Source organism: Lampetra fluviatilis, chromosome 9, assembly GCF_964198595.1.
Source record: "Lampetra fluviatilis chromosome 9, kcLamFluv1.1, whole genome shotgun sequence".
NCBI classification, from domain to species: Eukaryota; Metazoa; Chordata; class Hyperoartia; order Petromyzontiformes; family Petromyzontidae; genus Lampetra; species Lampetra fluviatilis.
In genome coordinates this window covers 4,479,052-4,505,671 of record NC_136283.1, presented here as the reverse complement: position 1 = coordinate 4,505,671, position 26,620 = coordinate 4,479,052, and the positions used below count along the sequence as shown (strand labels likewise).

The 26,620-nt window shown below is 48.5% G+C and overlaps 1 protein-coding gene across 7 annotated transcripts in view; it reads right to left on the bottom strand.

Moving 5' to 3' along the window:
* LOC144934140 (WD repeat and FYVE domain-containing protein 3-like) overlaps positions 1-26,620 on the bottom strand; it is a 137,858-nt gene that overhangs the window by 85,307 nt on the left and 25,931 nt on the right. For 6 of the 7 annotated variants that reach the window (XM_078859611.1, XM_078859612.1, XM_078859613.1 and 3 more), the window contains exons 7-26: positions 26,371-26,557; positions 25,847-26,013; positions 24,516-25,088; positions 23,629-23,724; positions 22,739-22,935; positions 21,221-21,696; positions 18,712-18,795; positions 16,216-16,375; positions 15,043-15,257; positions 14,410-14,522; positions 13,149-13,344; positions 12,823-12,923; positions 10,871-11,089; positions 8,563-8,717; positions 7,806-8,040; positions 5,554-5,714; positions 4,793-4,904; positions 2,251-2,441; positions 1,387-1,545; positions 728-801 (exon numbers count right to left, since the gene is read on the bottom strand). In XM_078859611.1, coding sequence (XP_078715737.1) covers positions 728-801; positions 1,387-1,545; positions 2,251-2,441; positions 4,793-4,904; positions 5,554-5,714; positions 7,806-8,040; positions 8,563-8,717; positions 10,871-11,089; positions 12,823-12,923; positions 13,149-13,344; positions 14,410-14,522; positions 15,043-15,257; positions 16,216-16,375; positions 18,712-18,795; positions 21,221-21,696; positions 22,739-22,935; positions 23,629-23,724; positions 24,516-25,088; positions 25,847-26,013; positions 26,371-26,557 — 3,871 coding nt within the window. The remainder of the gene's footprint in view (positions 1-727; positions 802-1,386; positions 1,546-2,250; positions 2,442-4,792; positions 4,905-5,553; positions 5,715-7,805; positions 8,041-8,562; positions 8,718-10,870; positions 11,090-12,822; positions 12,924-13,148; positions 13,345-14,409; positions 14,523-15,042; positions 15,258-16,215; positions 16,376-18,711; positions 18,796-21,220; positions 21,697-22,738; positions 22,936-23,628; positions 23,725-24,515; positions 25,089-25,846; positions 26,014-26,370; positions 26,558-26,620) is intronic. The other variant, XM_078859618.1, reaches the window with a different exon arrangement.

Here is a 26,620-nt window from a genome sequence, read left to right as displayed (position 1 = left end):
TAAATCCTTTATATGCGTGGCATCGGTTTTATTTTATTATTAATTTCTGTTTTTCTTGAGTAAGAGTTTCATTTTTATCACATTGGTATTTTAAATAAAATATGAAAAACATTTTTTCCTAAAAAGTGGAAAATTTTGGAAAAAAATTTTCACGAAAATAAATTGTCACGCACAACGAGTCTGTGTGCAAAATGTCAGCTCGATTGGATCACGGGAAGTGGGTTCAAAAACGACCGAAAGATTTGCACGGTCGTAAGCACGCAAGCAAGCAAGTGAACTTAATATAAAGGATTTAACAAGTAAACCCGTAAAAACAAAGTTTTTCACTATAAATCCTTTATATGCGTGGCGGCTAGAGTCTCCTCGTCCTCTGGCTTGAGATGGCTGCCACCTATGGGTCAGATGATTGTCTGCCAGTATTAAACAATTGGTAATTAAATATTTAATTTGTTTTCCCTAAACAGTGTAAAATTTTGGAAAAAAATTTTCACGAAAATTAATTGTCACACACAACGAGTTTGTGTGGAAAATGTCAGCTCGATTGGATCACGGGAAGTGGGTTAAAAAACGACCGAAAGATTTGCACGGTCGTAAGCAAGCAAGCAAGCACGCAAGCAAGCAAGCGAACTTAATATAAAGGATTTAAAAATAGGATTCGTTAAGGCTGCCGTGGGCAACTCAGGCTGCGAATCCAAGGCTAGCTTCCTAGTTGCCGTGGTCGTGTTACCTGGACTCTGTGAGGAGGTCAACGAAGTGGTCGAGAAGCGACAGGTGCAGGTCGTACGGCGAGTGGAACCATATCTGCGGAGAAGCCACAGGTGAGATAAAACTCACCGAGGTGCTTAAGTTTGGTTTCACGAGCCTTAGGCTTTTGTACTTGTGCACAACAACATGATTAATCACGATGCTACGACCCCCACCTCCCCCCATAAACCTCCTCTTTAAACACAGGTCTGCGAATATGGTAATATTATATTTATATCACAGCGGTTAAAATGTAGTGAGTTGGCACAGTGGGGAGTAAAGGTGCTGTAATCTGCAAACAATCTCAGTGGGAAAAAAACAATACTAGGATCAGTCCCGTCAGCCCCTACAAATGAGCCTTCAATGCTTTACGTGGCTTCAAAGTGCACCTAGACTGGCACAAGCGCCAAGGAAAAATCACCGCCATTTAGTGGCGAAAGAGGAACTTTGATGTTTTTGTTCCATACTTTACGAACAATTCATTAATTTACTTTCGTATATCAGCACAGCGTTACAGGCAGCCCCTGCAGAACACCACCGTGCAATCGACAACAGGTCGAGCGCGCCGCCGCTCTCCCGGCAAAATCGCGCGCCTCCAATCGTCCTCGGCGTGGGCGACCGGGACGGCGCCGTCGAGTTCACCTGCAGGTCGGTGACCAGGTCGCGGAACGCGGGCAGGCAGAGGCCGCTCAGGCTGTCGCGCTCGCGCCCGCTCTCCACCGTGCCGGCCAGCGACAGCGCCAGGTGCAGGCTGTGCGTGTTCAGCAGCGACCGCTTGCGTTTCAGCAGCATCGCCAGCAGCTGTCGGGGGGGGTGAGGGGGGGGGGAATCAAAGAGTGACGCGTCAAGGGGGCCGAACGACGAGGTGACTTCGAAGGGGCGGTTCTGGGACGTCACCTTCTAGGGGAAAGTTCGGCTCCTAATCGGAGGCCCGCTCGCGCAACTTGCTCCGACAGCCTCGGAGGCTAAACGGAGACCTTTACGCACGTGCGCCGTTCGAGCTGGCCAGCTTGGCCAGTGAGCATTTTTGGTCTCGCACGTGAACATGAATACAATAATTACGCTGCCATAATGTTTTTGATAGTATTCTGTAATTATGTAATGACTGTAAGTAAGCATGTGATGATTCAATCGCACGTACAATTCGAAACATTTTCACAACTGGGATAACAATTCAAGTCATTGAGTGTTTTCTTGGTTTCGCTGATATGGACTCTTTTATATTGTTTCTCATTCATATGCTTCATTCGTACAGTTTTGTCTGTCACTCCATTCACTTAAACTATCGATTCCACGCGCACCATTTAATGCGTGCATCAACGAGCATAAGAATCACTTCTTATCGCCAGGCAAACCCGTCGCTCCGCGCCTAGTTGCAAGCAACACAACCAAGGCCCAATCAATCGGTATCATCATCACGGTCCAATGGCAGGCAAGCCCGTAAGGTGTCCACCGCCCGTTTCATCATCCGTTTCCAATCGGTGGCGGGCAGTGCCAACGCCGCACCTGGTACCCGCGGATGCGCTCCATCTCCCGCTGGGCCAGCTCGCTGGCACGCACGGCGCACACCAGGGCCTTGGTGGCGGCGTAGAGGGCCTCCACGTCCCCCGCCATGGCCAGGAGGCCCAGCAGGAGGGCCGGCCCGCCCACGCACTGCAAGGAGCTCGCCACGGGCCGCGCGGCGCTTCGTCGCACTCCTGCCGGGGTGGGGGGAACGCGCACAAGCCACCGCCGCGTCGTCACGCCGCCGCTCGCATTGACCCACCCCAACGGCTCCTCTCCAACTTCATTAGAAGGTGTATTGACCGACATCTGAGATTATTCAAATACGTAGATATATTCGTTAATCTGCTTGGTTCTTTCGGTAAAGTCACGTAGAAGGGAAATAATAAAATAGAAAAAATAAAACATAATAAAATAATTCTCACGACGTTTCGGCCACAACGCAAGCAGCCGTCCTCAGGTGAAGAACAGGTCTGTCGGAAAGACAGCGTCTGAATGACAGGTCTGTCGGGAAGACAGCGTCTGAATGACGCTGTCTTCCCGACAGACCTGTTCTTCACCTGAGGACGGCTGCTTGCGTTGTGGCCGAAACGTCGTGAGAATTGTATTTTATTATGTTTTATTTATATTATTTTATTATTTCCCTTCTACGTGACTTTACCGAAAAAACCAAGAAGATGAATCCCTGCAGTCACGAAAGCGTTAAATCGAAATATATTCGTTAAATTTTATTAAAATATGGGATATCGGCATCGAACGTATGTACGTGTGTATGTTGAACTCCTTTCGTGCCGCACGTAGCCAACCGTGCTCATAGGAGGTGCGGAATCACGCGACGAAGTGTCCGTTCGGAACTCCCGCGGCGCAGAGCCAAAGGCCGTGCACATTTTGTGGAGTTTCTTGTATATGTGGGGGATAACTGGAGACAGTTGGATAAAACCCATGGCTCCTTTAGGGTCCATACAGATGGGTTCACGAACTGATTAGCCGTACTGCCATCTGCTGGCCCCCTTGTATCCCAGCGGATTTAGATGTTTCACAAATCTGCGCGATTTACCGTCCCTTGCCTCCAAAGCATTGGCTCACAAGTTAGCTCCACCACGCCCGGCTCAAAGGTAAATCGCCGGCTCACGCAGTCACAGTCCTTTATTGCATGACGTGAGAGTCAACAGAAATGACAAGTTATGCTTCACACAAAACGTGGCTCACCCCCGACGTAATGATCCACACAAAGGCCGAAAGGCCGACAGTGAAGTTAACAATGACGGGCACAGGAAGCACATCGGAAAGGCCGTCGAAAAAGAAACATTTACATTTTGTATATATTTGCAGACTGATAACAAAGAAATGCTTTCAGGATGGTAAAAAGAAACGTGTGCCTTGGTGAATCTAACAGCCATTGCCACATTAAGAATTATGAGTGCTGTAGAGAAACATAGCAGCTGTAAAAGTAGATCCTGAGGCAAGGGCGCAGGGTAATGCGAGACCCAGCTTAACGTCAAGGGCGGTTTAATGCGGCGCGCAATTTCCCTCGGGAAAGAGTGGCACACAGCATGCAGTGTTACGAACGGAGCAGTGTCACATGGACAGCAGGTGTCACGTTTGGAGAGGTGTCACATTAAGAAAGCTATATTCTTGGTTCTTTCGGTAAAGTCACGTAGAAGGGAAATAATAAAATAATATAGATATTCTTTATATTATTGTATAAATAATATAAATATTATTCATAGAAGGGAAATAATAAAATAATATAAATTATTTTTATATTATTTATAAAATAATATAAATTATTATTAATAAAATAATATGTATTAAATAATATAAATAATATTTATATTATTTATAAAATAATATAAAGCAGCAATGTCGCGCGGGCTGCAGTGAAACTATAGGAACACCGTCGCACAGAGCGCCGTGCGACGTTAGGGAGCAGTGCAGGATTCCCTCACGGTGAGGGATACGTTCCGGAGATGCTTGGGAATAGTTTCACGGATAACGAAATTGGCCGACGAATTACCTTAAATACATACGTAAGTAATAAATGTCATCACTTTCTGTCTCACCACTTCATCTCATCACTTTCTTTCTCTCTCCTCTCTCTCTCGACGCAGTAGTGTAGAGTTCCAGATGCAATTCGCGGATAGCAGGTTCGTGAATAACGAGGGAATACTGTATTTATTGCTCCACATGGGTTATATCATGTCTGTCTGTCCAAGGACAATACATCACGTGTTCAGGAACTCGACATTGCGAACGCAATTTCAATTTAAAAGGCGTCCGTCTAAATGCAACCAGAACTCAATATGCTGTGCAAAACAAGCAAGCTGTGCACATTCGTCGACCGTGGGGAAAAGATGAGGGGAGGTTAATGTTTTCTTAGGCGAGGCGGGGAAAGCTGGAAGAACGGGCATCAGGGGGGATCATCGCGGTCGGCGAGTCGGTGAATAACGAGGGAACGGCGTGCAACCGCGGGGTCTGGACGCAGCTGGCCACGGGCTGCGCGTGACACACGGCGCGCCGGCGTTAACCGGGTCGCGGCGCTTACCCAGGTTGCCGATGACGGCGGCCCCGATGGTGCGCGAGGGCCCGCCCAGGTGCCCCGCCGCGTTGTGCAGCAGCATCACTGGCGTCACGTTCTCGTTGGACGAGAGACCGATCTGCCCCGCGGTGAAAGAGAAGAAAACTAAAAAACGCGTTGCTCATTAGAGCTACGTGGCTCCGTGGGCCTTACCTTGTCAATTAAATTAAATTAACGTTTCGTTTAGTTGCCTCTCCATTCAAAGGTGGTGCCTTTCAGAGGTCTGCAGAGGCATTGTTGGGTAAGTGTGCCGAGTGTAGAAGGCACAAGGCTGCTAAGAATCAGAGTGGCCAGGCTGACACAGATTCACGGATTTTTTGTCTCACAAGTTTTGTCTCAAGTTTTGTCATAACTTATGGGCATTCTCTAACGTGTGCTTAAATGCGATCTGTACTTTCGGCAGAGAATGATTCACCTGCCTCGCAATTTGGTGAACTGTCACAAATCCTGGTTGCCATTCAATTTAAGAATTTATTTTTGCCTCATTTGTACTGTCTAATGTTTCACGTTGTTTGCGTCTCGTTTTGTACACTTTTATTCACTCCTAAATGTGTGATTTACACAAATCAAACAACAATACATTTCCTCCCACGTGCACAATTCGACGCGTGCGTTGTGCAATCGTAATGAATCTTTGCAAACGGATGCCTGCCTGCCTGCATGCCTACACTATATATATAATCCTTTTTTGCACCGTGGCTTTGTGCCAGTCGCCAGCGAGGCCTCACCTGTTTTGCAACGGCGCGGCTGTCGGCCTTGTTGTAGGCCTTGCGGATCTTGGCGACGGTGAGCAGCGAGGCGGAGAGCGGGTACAGGCCAAACGAGAGCCGCTCCTCAGGCACCAGCGACACGGTCGCCGAGCCCGCTTGCTCCGACTTGCCTTCCGTCGCTGTGGGAAAATAAAAAAAACCCACGGCAGACGCTTGCTTTCATAAACGTTCCCAGGTGCTTGTGTCTTATAGGCGTCCGATTATACCGTGTAGGGTTTTCCCCGGTTGTGCCTTGTGCAGCTCTCTCTGATGTGTTCGCAGGCGGGAGAGCAAAATGTCGGGGCAGCATGCCGAACGATGGGCGGTGGAATCTCGGCAGCTGCCCAAGCCCGTGACCTGAAGAAGATCCCAGCGTGTGCAGCGAAACGTCGGACGTCGTGTCGAGCAACACTCGGTGCGACCCGAAAAAACACATCACAGAGCTGTGTCGATCACTGTACAAACGGTGACGTTGTTTTTGCATGACAAAACCGGTCGTAATATGGGCATTTATAAAAGATAGAATATGGTAATAAAAACGGTTTCTAAGCTTGATTGACAATTGTAATGAATGGTCTCCAATCAACCACTGAGATACCAAGGTGTACATCAAAAACAATTACTTAATTATTACTCTTGTTAAACCAAATTAAGCTATTTATCTAGAACCAGGTGGTAATCAACTGATAAACAAAGGGGCCCGCTGATAAAATAGACAGTGGCATAGTTGTCAACCCATACGATTTACCTGTATTCTTGTAAAGGGAAATTGAGTTTTCAGGTCCATACGGCGTACAGCCATTTCAATACGGGCACACAATAATACATATGTGTTTGTGTTTCTCCCTCGTGATGGGACTTTGTAGGATGAACGTTGACATTTCTAAGGGGCACGGGGTGACCAGTAAGGGCTGAATAATAAGTTAGGCAACACTGATAAGGGGTTGACGGTATGCAGTAGGTAAATAAAAACTGATTAAAATAAACACGCAGCTGCTGTGGAATTCAAGGTACTACAGTAAATAACAAAAATGGATGGCTGGGGGCAGTGCCTAGAGCACATGACTCACTGCAAGAAGATTAAAAGTTCAAAGACTGGTAAACCATCCGGGTGCCAAGTGCTACTTTTACAGACCTCAAGAGGAGCTGTCATTTTTCGATTTAAAGCTTTCGTGACTGCAGGGATTCATCTTCTTGGTTCTTTCGGTAAAGTCACGTAGAAGGGAAGTAATAAAATAATAAAAATAAAACACAATAAAATAATTCTCACGACGTTTCGGCCACAACGCAAGCAGCCGTCCTCAGGTGAAGAACAGGTCCGTCGAAACAGACTCTGTCGCCTCAACGGACCTGGTTTTCACCTGAGGACGGCTGCTTGCGTTGTGGCCGAAACGTCGTGAGAATTATTTTATTGTGTTTTATTTTTATTATTTTATTACTTCCCTTCTACGTGACTTTACCGAAAGAACCAAGAAGAGGAGCTGTCATATCATAACATCGCCCTGGCCATAGGAACGTGGAATTTCCACCACCAACCTAGGGCGATCAGGATATGTTATTATATCCTTGCATTAACGAATAAAACATCCCCCCGTGTTTGGGTGAAGTGGCAGATGGTACCTGAATGAATGCAATTTGCATACGCGTATGTACATATATATAGCACGGAGAAAAAACAGAGATGAGCAGCAACACATGCTCGCTTGACAAGTAAACCAGATGCTCGTGTAGAGCCCTTTCGACAATATACAGTACACCACTGGATGAAGGCCTCTGCACACTGTGAAGGGTTTTATTTGAACATACTTCACCAGATTGGTCAGCGTGAGTTATTAAAGATGAGTGCGGGAGCGTAGAAGTACGTTTCTTTTATATTTGGTCCTGCCCACTGACAGGTCTTTGGCTCAAACCCCCACCCATCCTGTAAGATCTACAAGGTATAATCAATTCCGCGACACTTCCCTCTGCTGCCCAACCACGTAGCCCGTGTAATTTATAGCACCCGGTATGCATGTTGGCTGCCCATCCAAGCTCAACCCTGCTTTTAGCTTATTATGTACATATCTTGAACTTCTCTCACGCCGTACGTAGCCAACCGTGCTAGCCGGAGGTGCGGAGCAGGGGGGCGAAAGATAACAACAGCTTAAAAGGTTGTGAAAGTAACAAGACAATCGCAAATCGCAAACTTTAACGGCTCGCTCCTCCTCCTCCACCGCCACCGTCACGCTCACCCCTCTGGAGCACGGCCTGCACGCATCCCGTGTGGTGGACGCCAAGGCCGAAGACGGTGGCCACCGCGGCGTGGCCCAGCGGCTCCTCCATCAGGTGCACGGGCCCCACTCGCCACGCGAGCGGCGAGCTCCTCCGCCGTCCGGGCGGCGTGCCCACGTAGCCGTAGACGAGCGGTGGCGCCCCGGGGCCGCCCGCGCTACCCAGGCCTCCCGGCGTCGCCTGGATGTAGGAGAGCTGCATCCCGCGCGCACACGGGGCAAGTAAAACGCAAGCGTCGAAGAGTCTCTCGTAAAAACAAAAAAATTAACCCGTAAAAACAAAGTTTTTCACTATAAATCCTTTATATGCGTGGCGGCTAGAGTCCTCTCGTCCTCTGGCTTGAGATGGCTGCCACCTATGGGTCAGATGATTGCCTGCCACCATTAAGCAATTGGTAATTAAATATAAATTTTTTTGTTCCTAAAAAGTGTAAAATTTTGGAAAAAAATTTTCACGAAAATAAATTGTCACGCACAACGAGTCTGTGTGCAAAATGTCAGCTCGATTGGATCACGGGAAGTGGGTTAAAAAACGACCAAAAGATTTGCACGGTCGTAAGCGCGCAAGCAAGCAAGCAAGCGAACTTAATATAAAGGATTTAAAAAAAACAACAACGCCGCGTCCCTACGGCCGCCGGACAGGCGAGCCCAGATTCGTGGAGCGGGTGGAGTGCGATCTGCCTGGGTTCCCAACGGTGGGGGCGTTGGTGTGGCCGACCTTGGTGTTGCCAGCAAGCTGTCCGTCCACGTAGAGGCTGGCAGAGCTTGGTTTGAGGACCCCTCGGTTCAGCACCAGTACCAGGTGGTGCCACTGGCCCTCCTGGGCCAGCTCCGGTGTCACGAACCGCACGCAGCCATCCTGGGAGCTGTCGTCTGCACGTGGTCAAAAAAGTGCAGGAGTGAGGACACGGTGGCAAGATGTTAACTACCTCACCTGGTATGCAGGAGGTCGTTAGTTCGATCCCGACCCTGATGCCTACTGTATGTTTGGAGTTTGCGCATTTTTAAATCCTTTATATTAAGTTCGCTTGCTTGCTTACAACCGTGCACATCTTTCGGTCGTTTTTGAACCCACTTACTGTGATCCAATCGAGCTGACATTTTCCACACAGACTCGTTGTGCGTGACAATTAATGTTCGTGAAATTTTTTTTCCTAAATTTTACACTTTTTAGGACAAAAATATTATATTTAATTACCAATTGCTTAATGGTGCAATGCGATCATCTGACCCATAGGTGGCAGCCATCTCAAGCCAGAGGACGAGAGGACTCTAGCCGCCACGCATATAAAGGATTTATAGTGAAAAACTTTGTTTTTACGGGTTATACTTGTTCTCCCTGTGGTCACGTGGAATTTGTCTCTGGGTTCTCTGGTTTTTCCCTCGAAATGTAAAATCAATAAGCATTTAGAGTAGTTGTCTGCTATACATTTCCACGTGATAAGCCACTTCGTTGAGCTATTAGTTGTGGCCAGATCGCTTCTTAAACATAGCTATTTTTCTCAGTGGGCCTTACCTGGTAAAATATAAAATAGTAAATAGTTTTAGAAGTACTGTGACAGCGCCAACATAAATGTCTCTCTCTTTAGTCTTTTCCCAATTATTATTACAATTCTGCTATCCGCATCATGGGGCGGGCACTTGTGAGCGAATAATTAATAGAAAATGGCACACGCCCCTTGCCATATTAAACCTGCAGGTTATTAAAACTTGCATATGGGCACACAGGTTTCAGCACTGAGATGTCACATTTCTGCATTGGAGGGAAATATCGGCATGGGTCTGTGGAATGCAGAAATGCAACAGGCACCTACTAATCTGAAAACAAATACTTCTGCAAGGGGCAACACCTGTATTTGATATTATAAAAGTAGTTTCTTATACATACAAGTGTAGTGACTGACTAGGAGATGTAAGTTCTTGGAGGCAGTTCTTGAATGAACACAGAGCACACTTTGTACAATACACAACCTACACAGGTACACACTCTGCTGTCTCTCGCTCATACGCAACTCTACGCTGTTACTAGCCTACACACAACACTAGCCGTCTGACACTGACGGCGCTTAATGAAGACAGCCAACTACCGTCTAGCAGCGCAATGTCAAGTGACGACGACAGCGACGAAGGCGGCGATCTTCAGCAGCAACGACGACGACGGGGATCCCACTTCAAACGACAGCCCCGAGGTCCCCTCCCGGGGCCCCTTCTTATCCTGACACCGTGGCCTGGCTCCACCCCGGCCACGCCCCCCTTCTGGAACCTACTAGCGGGCTCTCGACGTGTCCCTTCCGTGACCTTTCCCCTAGATCTGTCTCGGGTCTATCACGTGGCCTGCTGTCAGTCAGGGCTGCTGTGAGCTGCAGGTCCCCTTCCCTGCCAGCAGCCAGCGCTATGCTGCTAAGTGACCGACTCTATGTCACTACACAAGTTTAACGCAGCCTCACACTCTTTGAGTATGTCTTGCTTGGGAATGTCTGACCAGTTCCTAAAGAGCTATGTTGTAAGTTGGAGAAAACGGAAGTATCTTGAGAAAACTCACACGCATGCTGGAACACTGAAATAATCACAACAATTTTCGTGTTTACCCATTCAGTCTAGTAATCAAATCACTAAAAAGTAGGTGTAATCGTAATCAATTACTTAAATGATCGGATAGCCCATCTCATCAAGGAGCATAAGCCATCATTCAAATTCCAGTCATCCTCGCAGTGGCTTTTGGCTAACCATGAAATAAAGACGGTCACTGTACTGTGCGCTTTGAGATGCGCTTCAGCGGCCATCTGGAACGCTCTTCTTTCCGCTATTACGAAGCCACTGGAGCTATGCACTTTTAAATATAGATTGAAAACTCGTTTCTTTAGAACTCCTTCTTGTGTTTAGTTCGTTGTCTTTCCCCCGTATTTCCGATTAGCACGGTTGGCTACGTACGGTGCGAAAGAAGCTCAACACACATGCATAAATACGTAAAGGCGGTGCGGTAACTGCAGTCCGACGAGGGATACTCATCCGCCGTGGCGTCTCACCCATCTCCTGCAGGAGCTGCTCGCGCGTGCAGAGCAGCACGGCCTTGTCGCGCGGGAGCAGGGAGAGCGCCAGGCAGGCCAGGTGGCGGTCCGAGCCGGTGGAACGCCGCACCAGGGTCAGCAGCCGCACCGGGTGCGCCTGGCTCGGAGAGTCGAGCCGCTCCACGCAGAGCCACACCGAGTAGGAGAGGCCGGACGGCGGAGGGAAGACTCGCTCGCCTGTCGCAGGAGGGACGCTTAAGTCAGCGTGGCGGCGTTCCGTTCGTTTGAGCGGTCTACTCAAGGGCACGTTGGGAGACCGGTGAGACTCTGCAGGTTCCCTTTAAAATGGGGGAGCTCTGGCGAAATTATTTTAAGTGTTTTTTTGTTGTTGTTAACGTTCGTTTTGGGATATACGTTTTTGTTTAAGGTGATTATATATATCCATTACCATCAAGATTGACTAGTTTTTCGAACCTTAATGTGTGAATATAATCGTTTGTATCGAGTTTCGACGACAATTAGTAAATGCTTGAATCGAAAATAATGCTCCACCACACGTGCAACAATTTACATAAAAAAAGCATCTCAGTTTAACGCCATTCCTCCAAAGTCAGCTTTAACGGGGTGCTGGATTCACGACTGGGACGGTACAAATGCACGTGCGTGTTTTTTTAGCAAACATCTTCACTTTAAAAAGATGCAATCAAATCGACAATTGTCACCGTGTTTAAATCTTAAACTGCGTTTCATTTTTCGTTTCGTTACATTTTTATCGTGTGTTCGCATACATTACTCTGCTCTTTCGTATTTATGTCCGTAAACTGAAGCATCGTTATGACGTCCCTGCTCCGTGCACTTTCCCATCTCGGATAAGTTGAAAGCCCCAAAACAATCCTTGTCGACGCAACTCGGATCACCGTTCCCTGATTTATTGTTTTCCAGCAGTATTATTCATTTTTTGCTGGTTCCCCTGAAAAACATTATACACTGAAGGTTCACTGTACTTTCACTTCATTTGCTATGACATATATGTGTGGTTACGTTTTGAATATTTTAGCTCGTGGGCAACCGAGGACAGTGCAGCGAAATACATTGTCGTACAACGCTCCCACATCTATGCTCCCCATCTTCACTCGCGCGCACTGACCAGCGTGGTGAAGCATGTTCAAATGACCCCCACAACCTGAAATGGTGTGGGGAGCCCGTTATCCAACAGTGGATTGACGGGCCGTACACAATTCGTTTTTTTTTACTTTGATCCAGGTCTCCTTTGCAAAAGAGACGTCTGGTCTCGATGGGCTCCAGCTTGGGATTTAAACATCTATCGTCTGTCTGTCGACTGTGACCATTGGATCCCCTTCAACACGTTCAAAAGCAAAGACAAACGAAGAATAAAACGGCCTCTAAAGTCGAGCATGCATTGACGCACGCATGCACACGCGCGAACACATGCACGCATACGCATGCGTGTATGCACGGGCATGTGCATCCACAAGCACACACGCTCACCGTTCTTAAGAAAGGAAACAAGAGGTGACTAGAGGATTCAGTGGGCATGCCCTAGGGCTCAGAGAGCCAAACTAAGGCATCCTTAGGAAACAGCAAAGAAAATTTTAAATTATAAATAAATTCAAATCAGGGCAAGAGATAAATAAAATATTACAAGAATGATATACATTTTGTATTTTAGGGTACAACGTTACCAGCAGCAGTCATGAGTATCTGGAAAAGGCATTTTCTGCATTCTTCAACAATAAATCATTGCAATTGATGGGGCATCTCAACCAAAGCGGGTGACAGGTCTCCTTCGCATGAGCAATCGTACGACGCGCTTGGCCATGAAGCTGTTCAGATACAGAGCCCTATTGGCACACTGCTCTAAATGTGCATAGGTTCGTGCATTCGTGGTGTGTACAACAAAAGGGAATCGTGGGGAGAGGTGCGACGGTGTCCCTCGCGCAGTTGCTCACCTGAGCCCATTCCACTCGTGACGGAGTCGTCCGTGGGTGAGATTGCTACACTGGACCCCCCAGGAGCATTCTGGGGGGCCAGGCTGGGCAGGAAGAGACAGCTGAGAGCAACACAAAACATAAACAAAATAAAGTAAACATCGATTATTGACTACTCTGGTTGACAACGCGGTGAAACGGCACACACACACACAACAAGAATATCGAACGTCAAAATGTATCATCGTGTCAACGACACGGCATGCGGACAAACGTAAAAGCAATGCATTATTAATAGTGCCACTGAGATAACGTTCCAAAGACATCATGACATGTTTGCTGCTGACCCAAAGCCCTCCACGCTCATGTCGAACTCCAAGAAAGGGGGCGGCACGGCGGCCATGTTGTGGCGGGTGTGCAAGGGCGTCGTCATGGCGACCAGGCACTTGATGCGGGTGAGGGGGAGGGCGGCGCCCTCGGCTGGACGCAGGAGGCTCCGGCTGATGCGGCAATTTTCCGGTGGCCGGCCCGGCACCGACGGATCTGCCCGACCGACGCACGCAATATTTGGCTCAGTCCGGCGCTCACCACAGCCTTAAACATCAGCAGACTAATAAGCACGATAAATGGTGGAAAAACTTAACTGGAATATCATACGCACAAAAACAGAATGTAAATGCTGGACATTGATCAAACCGATGCTTCTTTTGTGAAATACTGTATCGTAACGTAAAACCATTCTACGTAAACAAATGTATTACATTATTAATGGTGGAACAGTGAATTGGAATCCAATATATTATTTTCGGGGGATTTTTTATGCTAATTTAAACTATTCTTATATGTGTAATGTGATGAATATAAAAGCAACAGTATTATTTTGCAAGGGGCAAAACAAGACAATGTTTTGAAAATATGGCCAGAAAATATGGTAGATTTACCCAGCATGCAAATGTCATTTTTAGTTACGACGATAAACATTATCCCATTTGTCAATCCCTCGCTGGATGCGGGTCTCCCCATGCTTTGTCGGTTGTGGGGATTGTTTGACCATACTTCACCATGTTGGTCAGTGCAGATTGAAGACTCAGAATATAGACGTGGGAGCATAGTACATCACAACAATGGATTCTGCTGTCCTGTTCTCTGCCACATTTATCTTATATATATAGCTTATATATGTGGCAGAGAACATCTGTTCTTTACATGGTGATGCCCATCCAAGTACTATCCAGGCCCAACCCTGTTTAAGTGCTGAGATCCCATGAGATTGGGCTCATTCCAGGTGTTTTGGTCTCAGGCTAGTACATCCATAGATCCACCTTCTTTATTTATAGTTAAGATGATAACACATTGGGCTTTAAGGGTCTCTTCTTCAGTCGAGACTTGGGTTCACAGATTGAATGATAGCAGGCCAACGTCTGGTTGTATGTACGTATATTGAACTTCTTTCACACCGTACGTAGCCAACCGTGCCAATCGGAGGTGCGGGGGGAAGGACAACAAACTTTAAACACAAAAAGCAGTTTTAAAGAAATGAGCTTTCACAGGTTATCGACGATGCCCAAAGGGGGGCGAGACTGGTCTGTGAGAGTGGTGCTCCGCTACCCAGCGAGGTGGGGTCGTGGCACACGTCCAGGCCCCTGTGCACACGGTGCGTCAGGAGATCTCGCTCGTCCCACGCCGCACAGTTCAGGGGGTTCCCCAGACGCAGGAACGCCCTGCAACCGACAAGTCCGTCGTCACGATCATCGTCGTCGTCGTCATCATCATAATCACCGTAATCTCAAGAGATGAAACCATTCAATCTGTCTCCGAACCCCAGTGGGTCTACAAATTGTTACGATCCGCACTCGCCATTCGGTTATTATTTTTTAACCGTTGTGGTGAATGGAGTGATCGACACCAGCTGCTGCAGGGGTCACATGGAGCCATTACAAACATTTATGAATAGAGAGGCATCGATGCCTACACACACACACACGATGAGCTGAAGAATCTATATGAATCAATGATTCCTTGTGTGCTGGGCCGGCCTTCATAGGTGCTCGCTAACAGCATCCCCCCCTCAACAGCCTGTTGAGGCTACGCAGGGCATCTTTGTCTTAGTTTTTATTCTCGTGTGTCGCGTGCGTAAACGTGCACGTGTGCGCGTGCGTAAGAAGCGTGCGGTCTGCATCGTAGCTGCGCGTGCGCGCGTCAACGCTTTGCGAGCGTGTGCCAAGGTCGCCCGCCACTTGCCGTAGCACGGGCGGCTCAAGGCCGTGACAGGCGAGGCGCTCGAAGGCCCTCTGGAGCCCGTCGTGCAGCGGGTGCGCCTCGCTCGCCAGTGCTCCGCAGCAGCGCAGCAGGAGGCGCCGCGCCAGCCCGGCCTCGCTCAGCACCTGCTGGCTGCGCTCCGACTGCAGCAGCAGGCCCAGGCGGTCGACGACCGCGCACTGCAGCGCCACGGCGCGCTGCACCACCGAAACCACCACCGCCGCAACACGCAAATAGTCATTGACGCGGCTGAGGGGCGCCTATGGACTACTTATTTCTGCACGTGGGTTATATGATGTCCGTCTCTCCGAGGGCAATTCATCAAGCATTCTGGAATACCGCACTGCAAACGCAATTTTAATTTATAAAGCGTCCGTCTAAATGCGACCGAATATCAATATGCTGTGCATATTGGTGGACTGCGAGAAAATATCGGGTTTTATGTTTTCTTACGTCAGGCGGGAAAGCTAGGAAGAACCAGCAGCAGGGGAATAAAATTTGCGTGCTAATTAAGACATTATTAGATGCAAATGGTTGTTCATAGGTAGATGGAAAGAGGAAGGCCTTAAGCCTGGACTGAAAATGTGAGGATAGAATCTGCATAGTGGGTGACACGGGAAGGGAACGGAGGAAAATAACAAAACCTAGAACCAATGGCGATGAAGTACTCATTTAATGTATTGGATTGCCACGTTGTTTAAAATTACCCATGACATGTCCTTTCCAGAGAAAAGGTAACCTGCAAAGTTAGGTGTTAGTAAAAGTTAATATGCTTCAGGGGGAAAAAAATCGACTGAAAAATAAACCACAAATGAATTTGAATAAAATATGGAGGAAAAAAAGTAGGAAAAATGTTTTTGCGAAAAAAATACTGATTCTAAAATTAGTAACTGTCTCATACAACTCTAAGAAGCATGGATTGCTGCTGACTCCTCCATGCACTGTGAAAGTGTGTTTATGAATTATTTTCAAGTTGAGTCAATGTAATTGCCAAATTATCACAAAATCACACACCTACACAGCACAGTCATGTAGAGCATTTGCTGCAGGGGCATTACAGCATGACTCTATATCTATATAAAATTGCAGACAAACCTCGAAAAACAAGTTTAGAAACTTGCGCTTGGAATTTCGACGTGCAGACTACGGAGTTACCTGTGGGTCAGTTGCCGAGACAACGGAGGGGAGGAGGTCAACTGCAGCCAGGACGGCGCCAGGGTGCACCAGAAAGGCAGGGTCAGGGCTCGCCTGAAAGAAGCCTGTGGCCTGCCAATCGTTGGACATTGGCCTACAGGGCATCCCGTAGAGTGCCCGCCTGTGAATTAAACAAAGCCGTTGAGAGCCAATAATTCATTATTGAAGTAAAGCATTGATATTTCTGCTGAAATTATTCATTGATGATGGTAAACCCAATGCAGTGCTCATGCAGCATGGCCTACAATCAATTCACACTTTAAGGTGTTTGAGCGTTACAGATCCCGGAAGTTGAGCCTGGTTAGTAATTGGATGGGATACTGCCTGGGTAGTGAAGGCTTGGTCTGTGAGGTGGTTAGGAGATAGCAGTACTGAACTGGATTATTGCATCTATCTGTACAGAGCTTTGAGTGTTACTCCCTGGATATGAGTTTTCTCCAAGTACTCTGGTTTCCTCTCACAAGCCAAACGCAAAAAAATTGACCCTCCTGAGAAAGTCTTAAAACTAATTGAGGCTTTCATGATAAAAAAAAGAGCATTATTATTAACTTCAGTATTCTCTTGAACATATATGGGTGTCCGTTAGCAGCAGGTGATAATGGCCATATTATGAATACAATGAAAAAAAACAAATGAAAGTAAGGGACTTTGCCCCCTTGATGATTATTTTTAGGTCACGAACAAACAGGAGAAACCTGTTCGGGATGCCAAAACGTTTAACATTTTTCGAAAGGCACTCGTTAATAAATTGCTAAAAATAAACTGATGAAATTGCTTAAGAGAGCCCTCCGTGAAAGCTCACAGACAGGGGGCTCCAGCTGGGACCAAGCACGTCACCGACAATCGAGGTATGTGAAATTTCACTGAGATTTACCGTGGTTGCAGAAACTGCTGATATTACACACACCTGGACGACCGTAAGGGCTAAAGGAATACAGTGCAACAAGACGTGGATTCACAGCGAGCATTTATCAAGACGCTGTATGGGAAGAGCAGGCAGGGTACACAAGTAAACCGATTGTGTAAATGGATTTGAAACAAAGGAATGTGAAAATGCATAAAGTTAATAAAATAGCTCAAAGTGAATCTGATATGAAGAGAAAGACTAGGAAAGCAGTGAATCACCACTCTGCCCCAGTGCTTAATGGTGCGTTACAATTCAGGGGGGGGACATCGTTTGAAGATTTGTTTAATTTATTGTCATATTTTTATCATCCAATTTGTATTTTTTCTGAGTTGTTTCTCTCTCGTTTTATATGGTGTCATTTGTATCGATCGTTGCCTTTAAGACATGAGCTGTGGGATTTTATAACTGTTATAACAGCTCAGAGAAAAGGTCCAGGATTTGACTTAATAAGGGTTAGGGAAGTCAGTGGGTACAGTGAGCTGGGAGGAGTTCCACATATGTGGTCGTGCATTCCCACAGCGAAAGGAACCTCTTAAGATGCCTCAACTAAGGGCTTTCAATTTCAACAAACTGAATAAAAGGTCAAGGTGGAGTTCTCTCGCACTAATAACATTTACCAAACCATATAGTGGTGACACAGTGATTATTGCACTGTGCTATGAACCTGGTGACCTTAGTTTACTCCATCCTCTTAATTCCTCAGCTTCCATTCACCCCCCACCAATTTCATTTGCTGTCCCCACTATAATATATCAACCTGCTCCCGCGCACGGTGAACACTTGGTGATCTCCAGCACTGGCTGATAAATCAACTCCCTCAGGGAATGCCAGACATGTGCGCGTGGTGTTGCGGGAAATGTCAAAGAAACCTCGGTTTTAAGAAATGAATTGACAAACTATGGCTTTATAACATCCACGATGCCCTGTAGCCCCGATGTTACCAGAGTCTGTATGTATGCTTAAAACTATGTTGCATTTGTTACAATGGCAGCAACAGAGAGCAGTGCAGGAAAACCTATTGTTGTACTGTACTATTATTCCATGTCTATGCTCTCCACCTTCACTAACCCCCCCACACTCAACTGACCAGCACGGTGAGGGATGGTCATATTACCGCCACGACCCACAAGGCATGGGAAGGTCCTCATCAAGCATTAGGTTGACAAAGGACCGTGTATGCGATGTACAATATAGATAACATAACGGCGGAGAAAACTAAAATTTTAAACAGAATGTAGCGGAGATTATTCTTTGACGTGAGAACGATGGTGACCTCTGGACAAATAAGAGCCCAAAGTGAAATGCTGTGAATGTGATGGCGCTGCGAAATGTGATGGGGGGGGGGCAACGGCACGTCGTGAACACCCTGAACGTTGCAGAGAACAACAGAGACCCCAAAACGGAAACAACCGTAGCAACGCTTCCTCCCGGTAAGCTTGATCAGCGAAAGAGAGTTTGAAAACAACAGCAACAAAAAAGCGGTTAGTTGTTTTTTTTATATATACAGGACATCGGCTCAAGAGGCCATAATCCCTGTATTCCTGTAGTACCTGGTTCTGGGAGGGGATGGGGAGGCCCAGGGAGAAGGAAGAACAGTGCCCTCCCCGTCAGCCCATGCTTCCAGAACAGACATGCTAGCACAGAGACAGGAGAAAGTGGCCATCACAGCCCGCGATGAAGCGACAGACCCAGAGCAAGCAAAAGGCTGTTAGGACCCGGAGACGCGGCAACAACGGCCAAACTGGAGAGGCGTGAAAGGGAATGTGATGAATTCCACGCGTACAGAAGATAAAGAATTTCAATTCTCCGCATGCCGATGACAATTGCCATTTACACCATTGGAACCTCATTTGCCAGTAAAAATATATGATAATAGTTGTTTTACCCTTCTATCTGGCAACAAAACTGACACCTTTTTTACAAGGAGTCATGTTTGCATAGACCACAATACCTGCAGTCATAATGCAAAAAAAAACATAACTCTGATAGAGACAGCTTTCCTTAGAGCCTAGTCTAAGTAAAGCTGTCTCGGGTGTGGACCAATCAACTTCAAGGACAGTGCATCCATTATCAGAGTTATGTTTTTTGTTTGCATTATGACTGCAGGTATTGTGGTCTATGCAAACATGACTCCTTGTAAAAAAAGGTATCGGTTTTGTTGCCAGATAGAAGGGTAAAACAACTATTATCAATTGCCATTTACTTAATAATCACGTGAATTTGTGTATCTGAGTGCCCACTAACAACATTTGGCCCACACAGTACTCATGCGTTACATGGGGATTGTTGACCCTTTGTATAACTTAAATATAGGGCTTGTTTTGAGTAAAGACGCAATATTATTTGGGACATTTTTATCCCATGCAAAGCTGCCAGGATCTTTAACGCCAGCAGTCAACCAAATATAATATCTGGCTTAAGACTTCAAAAGCGCAAAATTATCCTGTTTTCAAACTTCTACAGCTTGTGCATGCAGGTGGGGGACTTAAAAAATCTACGACGCTCTGGCAATCTACACGTTAGATTAAGGTCTCTCCCCACAATCAAGGCAGTCTTGGGAGTTTTTTTGACCACATTTCACCCCACTGATCGGTGCCGGTTGTAGGTAGGTTACCCGGGACCTGTTCAAGAGTTACATGCTACTGATATTGGCCGTGGCTGGGAATCAAACTTCGGCAGCCTGCTTCAAAGCAGGATGTGCTCATTACAGTGCTAATTACAGCGCTAATAACAGCGCTAATTACAGCGCTGATTACAGCGCTGATTATTGTGCTACCACTTCAGCCAAATTGCTTCATATAAATGAATATTAATAACCACTGGCTTGATATTTATTAATTAGCACTTGCTAATATTTAACATACCAAAAACAAATTGCATGTGATTGATTACTGATTCATGAACTAAATTGCACGGTATATCATCAGTGTGCGCACCAGCCTCTAAAGGGACAATAGGTCTCGCATCACATTTGTTTCTTTGTTAACAGAGTAGGCCATTACATACCAACATCACGGTAGAAAACCCTTGCCACCACGATCACATATTTTCCATGAGCGTTTAGAACAGGGCCTCCCAATAATATTGACGCGGCTCCCCTGCTAAACGTTTCTTCACGACGAATTAACATTCACGACGGGTTTGGACACTGCGGTCTTTCTACGTCAAATGAGACGTTTCAACAACAGCAAGTGGATCGTATCGTTCTAGATTTGAAGCTTTCGTGACTGCAAGGAATCATATTCTTAGGTTTTTTCGGTAAAGTCACGTAGGTAAAACATCAAAATTAATGAAAATAAAATAAAATCTGGCTGTGACGGTCCCACCTGATGACGGAGACTTGTGTTGCCTCCGAAACGTCGTGATTTTTTGTTTTTATTTTATTTTCATTAATTTTGATGTTTTACCTACGTGACTTTACCGGAAAAACCTAAGAATATGGATCGTATCGACCCCAGGCCTGAAATTACCCGAACACCGCGATGGGGTCCCCGCGGACACACAAAGCCATCCATCGCTATCTCCCCTCAATCACTCCACCCCCACCGTCTCACCCGTGCCCACCCCCCCCCCACCCACCCACCTGAATATAACAAAAATAGATATGAATCCACACCCATATCTGTAGACAGGCATCTACGAATGCAGTGGGTTCCATGGGTCAGAGTGTAGATTGAGTTGTGTACTTAATGCCATTGCGAAAGCGGGGAAAGTTCATTCCGATGAGGACCGCAATTTCTGTAGTCGAAACGTCTAACTTGTTAAATAGATTTGCTGTAGTGCCCCAAACCTGCTCTAATGAACTTACACAATCCCAGGCACCATTCTACTCAAACTGTAAATGTTTTGGATTTACTGTCCAGTCGTTACTATTTGGCACGTTTTGTTTGCCTGACAAACCTTACTAACTGGCTGTGTCGGGTGGTGGTGGTGGTGGTGGTGGGTAAACGACACAGTGACATTTACGCGATCCAGCCCATGAAAAAAAACAACCTTTATCACGACCCTCACGCGCAGGATTAAAATTCTTAACGGAGCTGCGCTCCACGAACGCCTCACCGGTCGAACGAATCGGTGGCCATCTTGTAGAGGTGGCTGAAGACGCGGCCGCAGTGCACGAGGGTCGGAGGGCACGAGTCCCCGACGACGCCGTCTTCCGAGTCGGCCTCCATCAGCTCGGCAAAGAAGGAGACCTGCTCCGGGGTGCACGCGGGCACCAGCGCAGGGTTCAAGTCGCGGGTCTGGGCGAAGCAGCCGAGGAAGCGCAAGGCGTCGGCCAGCTTCTCGTAGCCGATCTCGGTGAGGAAGTAGTGCGCGTTGGCCGGCTCGCAGCGCATCGCCGCGGTGAGCGCGTGCAGCGTCGTGCGGGTCAGCTCCACCACCTCGGCGGTCCGCTCCGGGGTTTCCCTGCCGCACTGGCCCGCCGACAGGGACGACTCCATGGACACGAGCATGGAGAGGAGGTAGACGAAGCCCCCGACGCGGCGGAAGGCGCGGCGCGACCGGTGGCTCTCGCGCAGGACGCCCAGGAGCGCCTGAGAGCAAGATGGAACAACAGAATGTAGCGTAGATGACTCCTATGTCGATGTAAAGCTTTCGTGACTGCAGGGATTCATCTTCTTGGTTCTTTCGGTAAAGAACCAAGAAGATATTCCTATGTCGTGAGAACGACGGTGACCTCTGCATAATTAAGAGCCCAAAGTGAAATGCTGTGAATGTGATGGCGCTGCGAAATGTCACGGAGGGGGGGGGCAATGGGACGTTGTGGACACCCTGTATGTTGGAGAGAACAACACAGACCCAAAACGGAAACAACCGCAGCAACGCTACCCCCCGGTGAGCTTGATCAGCGAAAGAGAGCGAACGAGCGAGCGAGCGAGGGAAGGAGGCAGCCTCCATCAAGCGGCAACGGCGGCTTCAAAGCCTAAATCACGGCGAATCTAAAGCGTCGCGCGTCCTATGACACACCCGTGGACCTGTTACACAGCCCTGTGTTAATGTCAGAGGAGTAGGAGCGAGGTGCGGCTGTGGACCGGTGGAGTGGGGACTCTCCCAGGGCCTGTTGCTTCAATGACGTCAGCGGGGCAGGGACCCCCCCACAGCGTCCGCACAGTGTTTTGAACGTGCGGTTGCATTTAGACGATATAACAAGTTGGCAAAAATAACAAGTACATATGGATTCCGTAACGCTTTTCAACACGTGTTTGTCCCCGGGAAGTCTTTAATTGGCAAGATTGAAGCTGATTGGGTGCTGTTCAGGGCAAGACACGTTCATGAATTTGTAACTGTCCTTTTTTCTCTGATGTGCGTCTCAAAATTTTGTGGATTTCAATGCGAGTCCATTAACAGCGGTACAACTACGCCCGAGATCAGTTCTGACTGAATCATCGTTATGAGCGTTATAGTGCCTCCACTCAGCCCCCACCCTGTTATGGGTGGACGAACGGACACACGGGCAGCAGCTAACGCGTAAACGTTTCACAGTTAGTTGGAAAGGCGTAAACAACCGCCCGTTATTCCTCTCATTTCCCTCCACCTCCTCCCGGACGGCTCGCCCGCCCCGGGCCGCGGACTCACGGCGAGGATGTCGGCACGGAGGCGCAGCTGCGAGGCGGTGGCGAGCGAGTTGGCCAGGCTGAGCATGGAGATCATCTCCTCCTCGCCGCGTGCCGACAGCAGCAGCTGCTGCTCCAGGGCGAGGGCCCGGGTGCGCGCCGCGGGGTGCCGCAGCACCGCGTGCACGCTGCGCGCCCCGCCGCACTCCCGGAACACGTCTGGCGCAGGGCAGGGCGACAACATACCGCGGCGGCGATCAGCACGGGGTGTGAACGCTCTTCCCTCCGTGCGCGCCTGGTACGCGGCGTGTTCTCACGTACGTAGGATGAACTGCTCTCGTCGCGTCGTACGTAGACGACCGTGCTAATCGGAGGTGCGGGGGAAGGACAACAAACTAGACGCAAAAAAGCAGTTCTAAACAAAGGAGTTTTCAATCTCGATTTAAAAGTGAAGAGCTCCAGTGGCTTTCCTAATATCGGAAGGAAGAGCATTCCAGACGGCCGCAGAAGTGCATCATCTTGATTCGGATGATCTTGATTCCAATTGGTGGGGATAAAGAGGTCATTGTTTGGGGGAAGTTACCCGACACACGGGAAAAGAGTGGTGGTGCAGCGGTTAGCGCACTTCGCTATTGACCCGGCTGACCTGAATTAGATACCAGGCCACAAGCTAACATTAGTGATGTCTAAAGCGACCTTAAGCCTCTTCTCCCCTTTACCAACTGACACTGTCCAGCATGTTGAAGTTTGGTCAAACAACCTCCATGACTGATATGGAATGGGGAACGCCTTCACATCCAACACATTGTGTCATTTATTTATTTTTGACATTATATTTTATTACAAAGTGCCAATGGCAATGTTATTGTGAGCGCGGTTTGGTACTGCTGCTGCTGGAACACGCTCGGGTACCTGAGTTGGTGTTGGATCCTTGTAAGATGATGGTCAGGGTTTCGAGCACCAAGCATGCGTACTCACTCCACTCTTTGATTGATCCATCTACAATGCCTGAGGGGGCGGCAAACGTTACCGCTCCCTCAGTTGTCCATGAACACCCACAGACTCTGAACATTAAAACAAATCATTGACGTACCGGTACGTTAACAGATAGAGAAAATAAAGTTATATTTGATTTCTAAGACACCTGATTTACTTCAAATGCACATTGTACACAAATTAAGTAATTCACATTACTTAACAAAAAACAGACAAAAAAAGTGTCAAAATATTTCACACATTACACTTCACACAAATTGAGTATTCACATGAAGCATGCGCTAACCTCATTCACAAACTCGTCATTACAACAACAGAGATGCAGTGCCTGGCAAACAAGTCAAGACCGTGACGCATTCCGTGGCCCAGCAAGCAGAACCAACGGAAGTGATAAAGTCAGACTGTACACCATAAGAGAAAGACAAAAACTAAAGTATCTTGGTCATAGCCAGGTGTGACATGCATAACCTGGTAGAACGCTGGTGATATATGGTCAAGAGGAAAAGTAACAAATCTAGATTAAGGTGGACAGAGAGCAGTGTAATTTAACTGGGAGGACTTTATACCGATGTTATAGCAAAGCTGTAATGCGCGTCCAGTGGAGCTGCTTCATCATCGATGTGACAAGTATGCATGTACGTTGGACTTCTTTTGCACCGTACGTAGCCAACCGTGACAATTGAACGTGCGGGAAAGTACTCAGTAACGAGTAGAATTGAAAAAGGGAGAACAGGGAGATTCAATATTTGCACAGGAGGGCTGCACGGCTCGCAAACTAGGCGGGGCGTGGGGGGGAAGCTCACGGTCTCCTCCGGCTGCCTCGCGCTCCTCCGCATTCTTGAGGAAGGCGGCGTAGTGGTGCAGGCCCCCGACGAGTGCCTCCAGCAGGCCCGCCTCTCGGTAGACCTCGCGGAAGATGGGCGGGGCGTGGCGCGCGAACCGCAGCAACGCGGCCGCCGCCGCCGCACCGAGCGGTCCCGGCGAGGGCCCCCCGGCGTTGGCGCGCAGCGACGCGGCCACGCCGGCCAACTCGGCGCGCGGCGCGTGCCGCAGCTGGAACACGACGTAGTCGAGAATCTCGAAGTAGCGCGTCTGCGCCGACGCCGGTTTCCCGTGCAGGGCGGCAGAAGCCTCGTGACCTTTGCCCCCCGTGCCGCCGTTGACGCCGCCGTTGACGCCGCCGTTGTTGCCGCCATTGTTGCCGCCATTGTTGCCGCCCCCGGGGCCCTGCGACGCCAGTATGAAGTAGTTGGCGCGGTCGGACATGTAGACACTGGCCATGGCGTCCAGGGTGGCGCGCGCCAGCTGCTCGCCGTGAGAGCGCACGAAGGCCGACTGCAGCACGGAGAAGGCCTGCACGTTGCGCACGCTGAGGCCTGCGCGAAAAGGAGACGGCGTTGACACGGCGAGGGGAAACTGATGGGCGCTTGGAGGGGTACAAAAAAATCTCTCATGCGAACGGCAATGCATTTTATAATCAAAACTATAAAGTATTACAGTACAGGACTTTGTCAATCCACTGCTGTATCAATGTATTCCAATGCCATTCAGGCATGAGGGTTGTTTGAACATCCCTCATCCTTTTGGTCAGAGTGGATTGGTGAAATGGGCATCCGAGGACCGGTTCCACGTAGCCATGGCTAGGAATCGAACTCAGATGGCAAGTTTGTAGTGCAGTGAACTAACCACTGCGCCACCAGTCCACCCCGTAGCCGCACTTAATTCTGGATGAATTTTGCACAGGTGTGAATTAAGCAGCCACAGTCCCATGCTGGACAGTTAAGGTCACGGTCTCCCTAGTTTACCAATTAAAATAAATTGCCTCATTAAAATGTGAATCAGGAAATAAATTACACAATATTATTTCATTATACTGAAACCATTTTCCAGGAACAACAACACCATTAACATCACATCAACAGCATTATTCTGTGACAGAACCGATTCCCGTGCCTTAATCGTCCCGGCCATCATCATTAATCCGCTATTAAGCGGGCAGAGTGACGTGTGGTAATGACACAGCGGTGAATAAAGGGACAACTTTTAAATGGGTGGAACGGACAGCGGCGAAACGGCACAGAGTGACGGCAGGGGAGGGCAAGGAGGGAAATGGTGGCACTGGGCGTTACCTTACCCCTCCCAGACGGCTGGGGCAGGATGAAGCCGGGCAGGACGAAGGCCCTGGCGCTGCCTCCGGTCGTCGCGCGAAGTTCGGTAGCCCCGCACGTGGTGAGCGACGCCACGAGCATGATGAGGTCGCGCAGCGTGTCGCTGCATTCCTCCCCCTCGCAGTCCTCCAGCCTGGCGGCCAAACAACCGGGCAGCCCGAAGGAAAGGCTCTCGCGCACGTAAAGACAACGATCCCGCGCACAGCCTCTAATTGGCTGCCGGGACAAGTGCCGTTAGCGAGCAGCTGTTCAAGTCAACCGACACAAACACGCCCGCGAACGCTCGCGAAAAGAACGTAAAAGAAACGAATGTGCCCTACGTAGACTGCATAGACTCAAAGTGAAAGCGCTGTTAGTGAGCACTTCAGGCAGGCCGGAATTGAACATGAGGGGGTGGTGTGGCCAACGCTACGTTACATCGTCCATGCGAACCGGTGATTTTGCTTCCTCGATGGAAGCATAAAACGGAGGGGGGGGGGGGAGGGGGCACCTGAGGAGGAAGTCGGTGAGGCCCTGGTATCCGTGGCAGTCGGCAAAGTCGTCCATGAGGATGGGCGAGGCCTCGCTGGAGTCGCGCAGGAAGCACACGAGCCACACGAGCATCTCGCCCGCTTCGGCCGCCGACAGGTCGGGCGTCTTGAGCGCCGTGTGCACGCAGCGTGCCACGCACTGCTTCTCTGCTCGCCGCGCGCGACGCGCAAAGCACACGGGACGCACGCGGCCACACGTCACTGTGTACG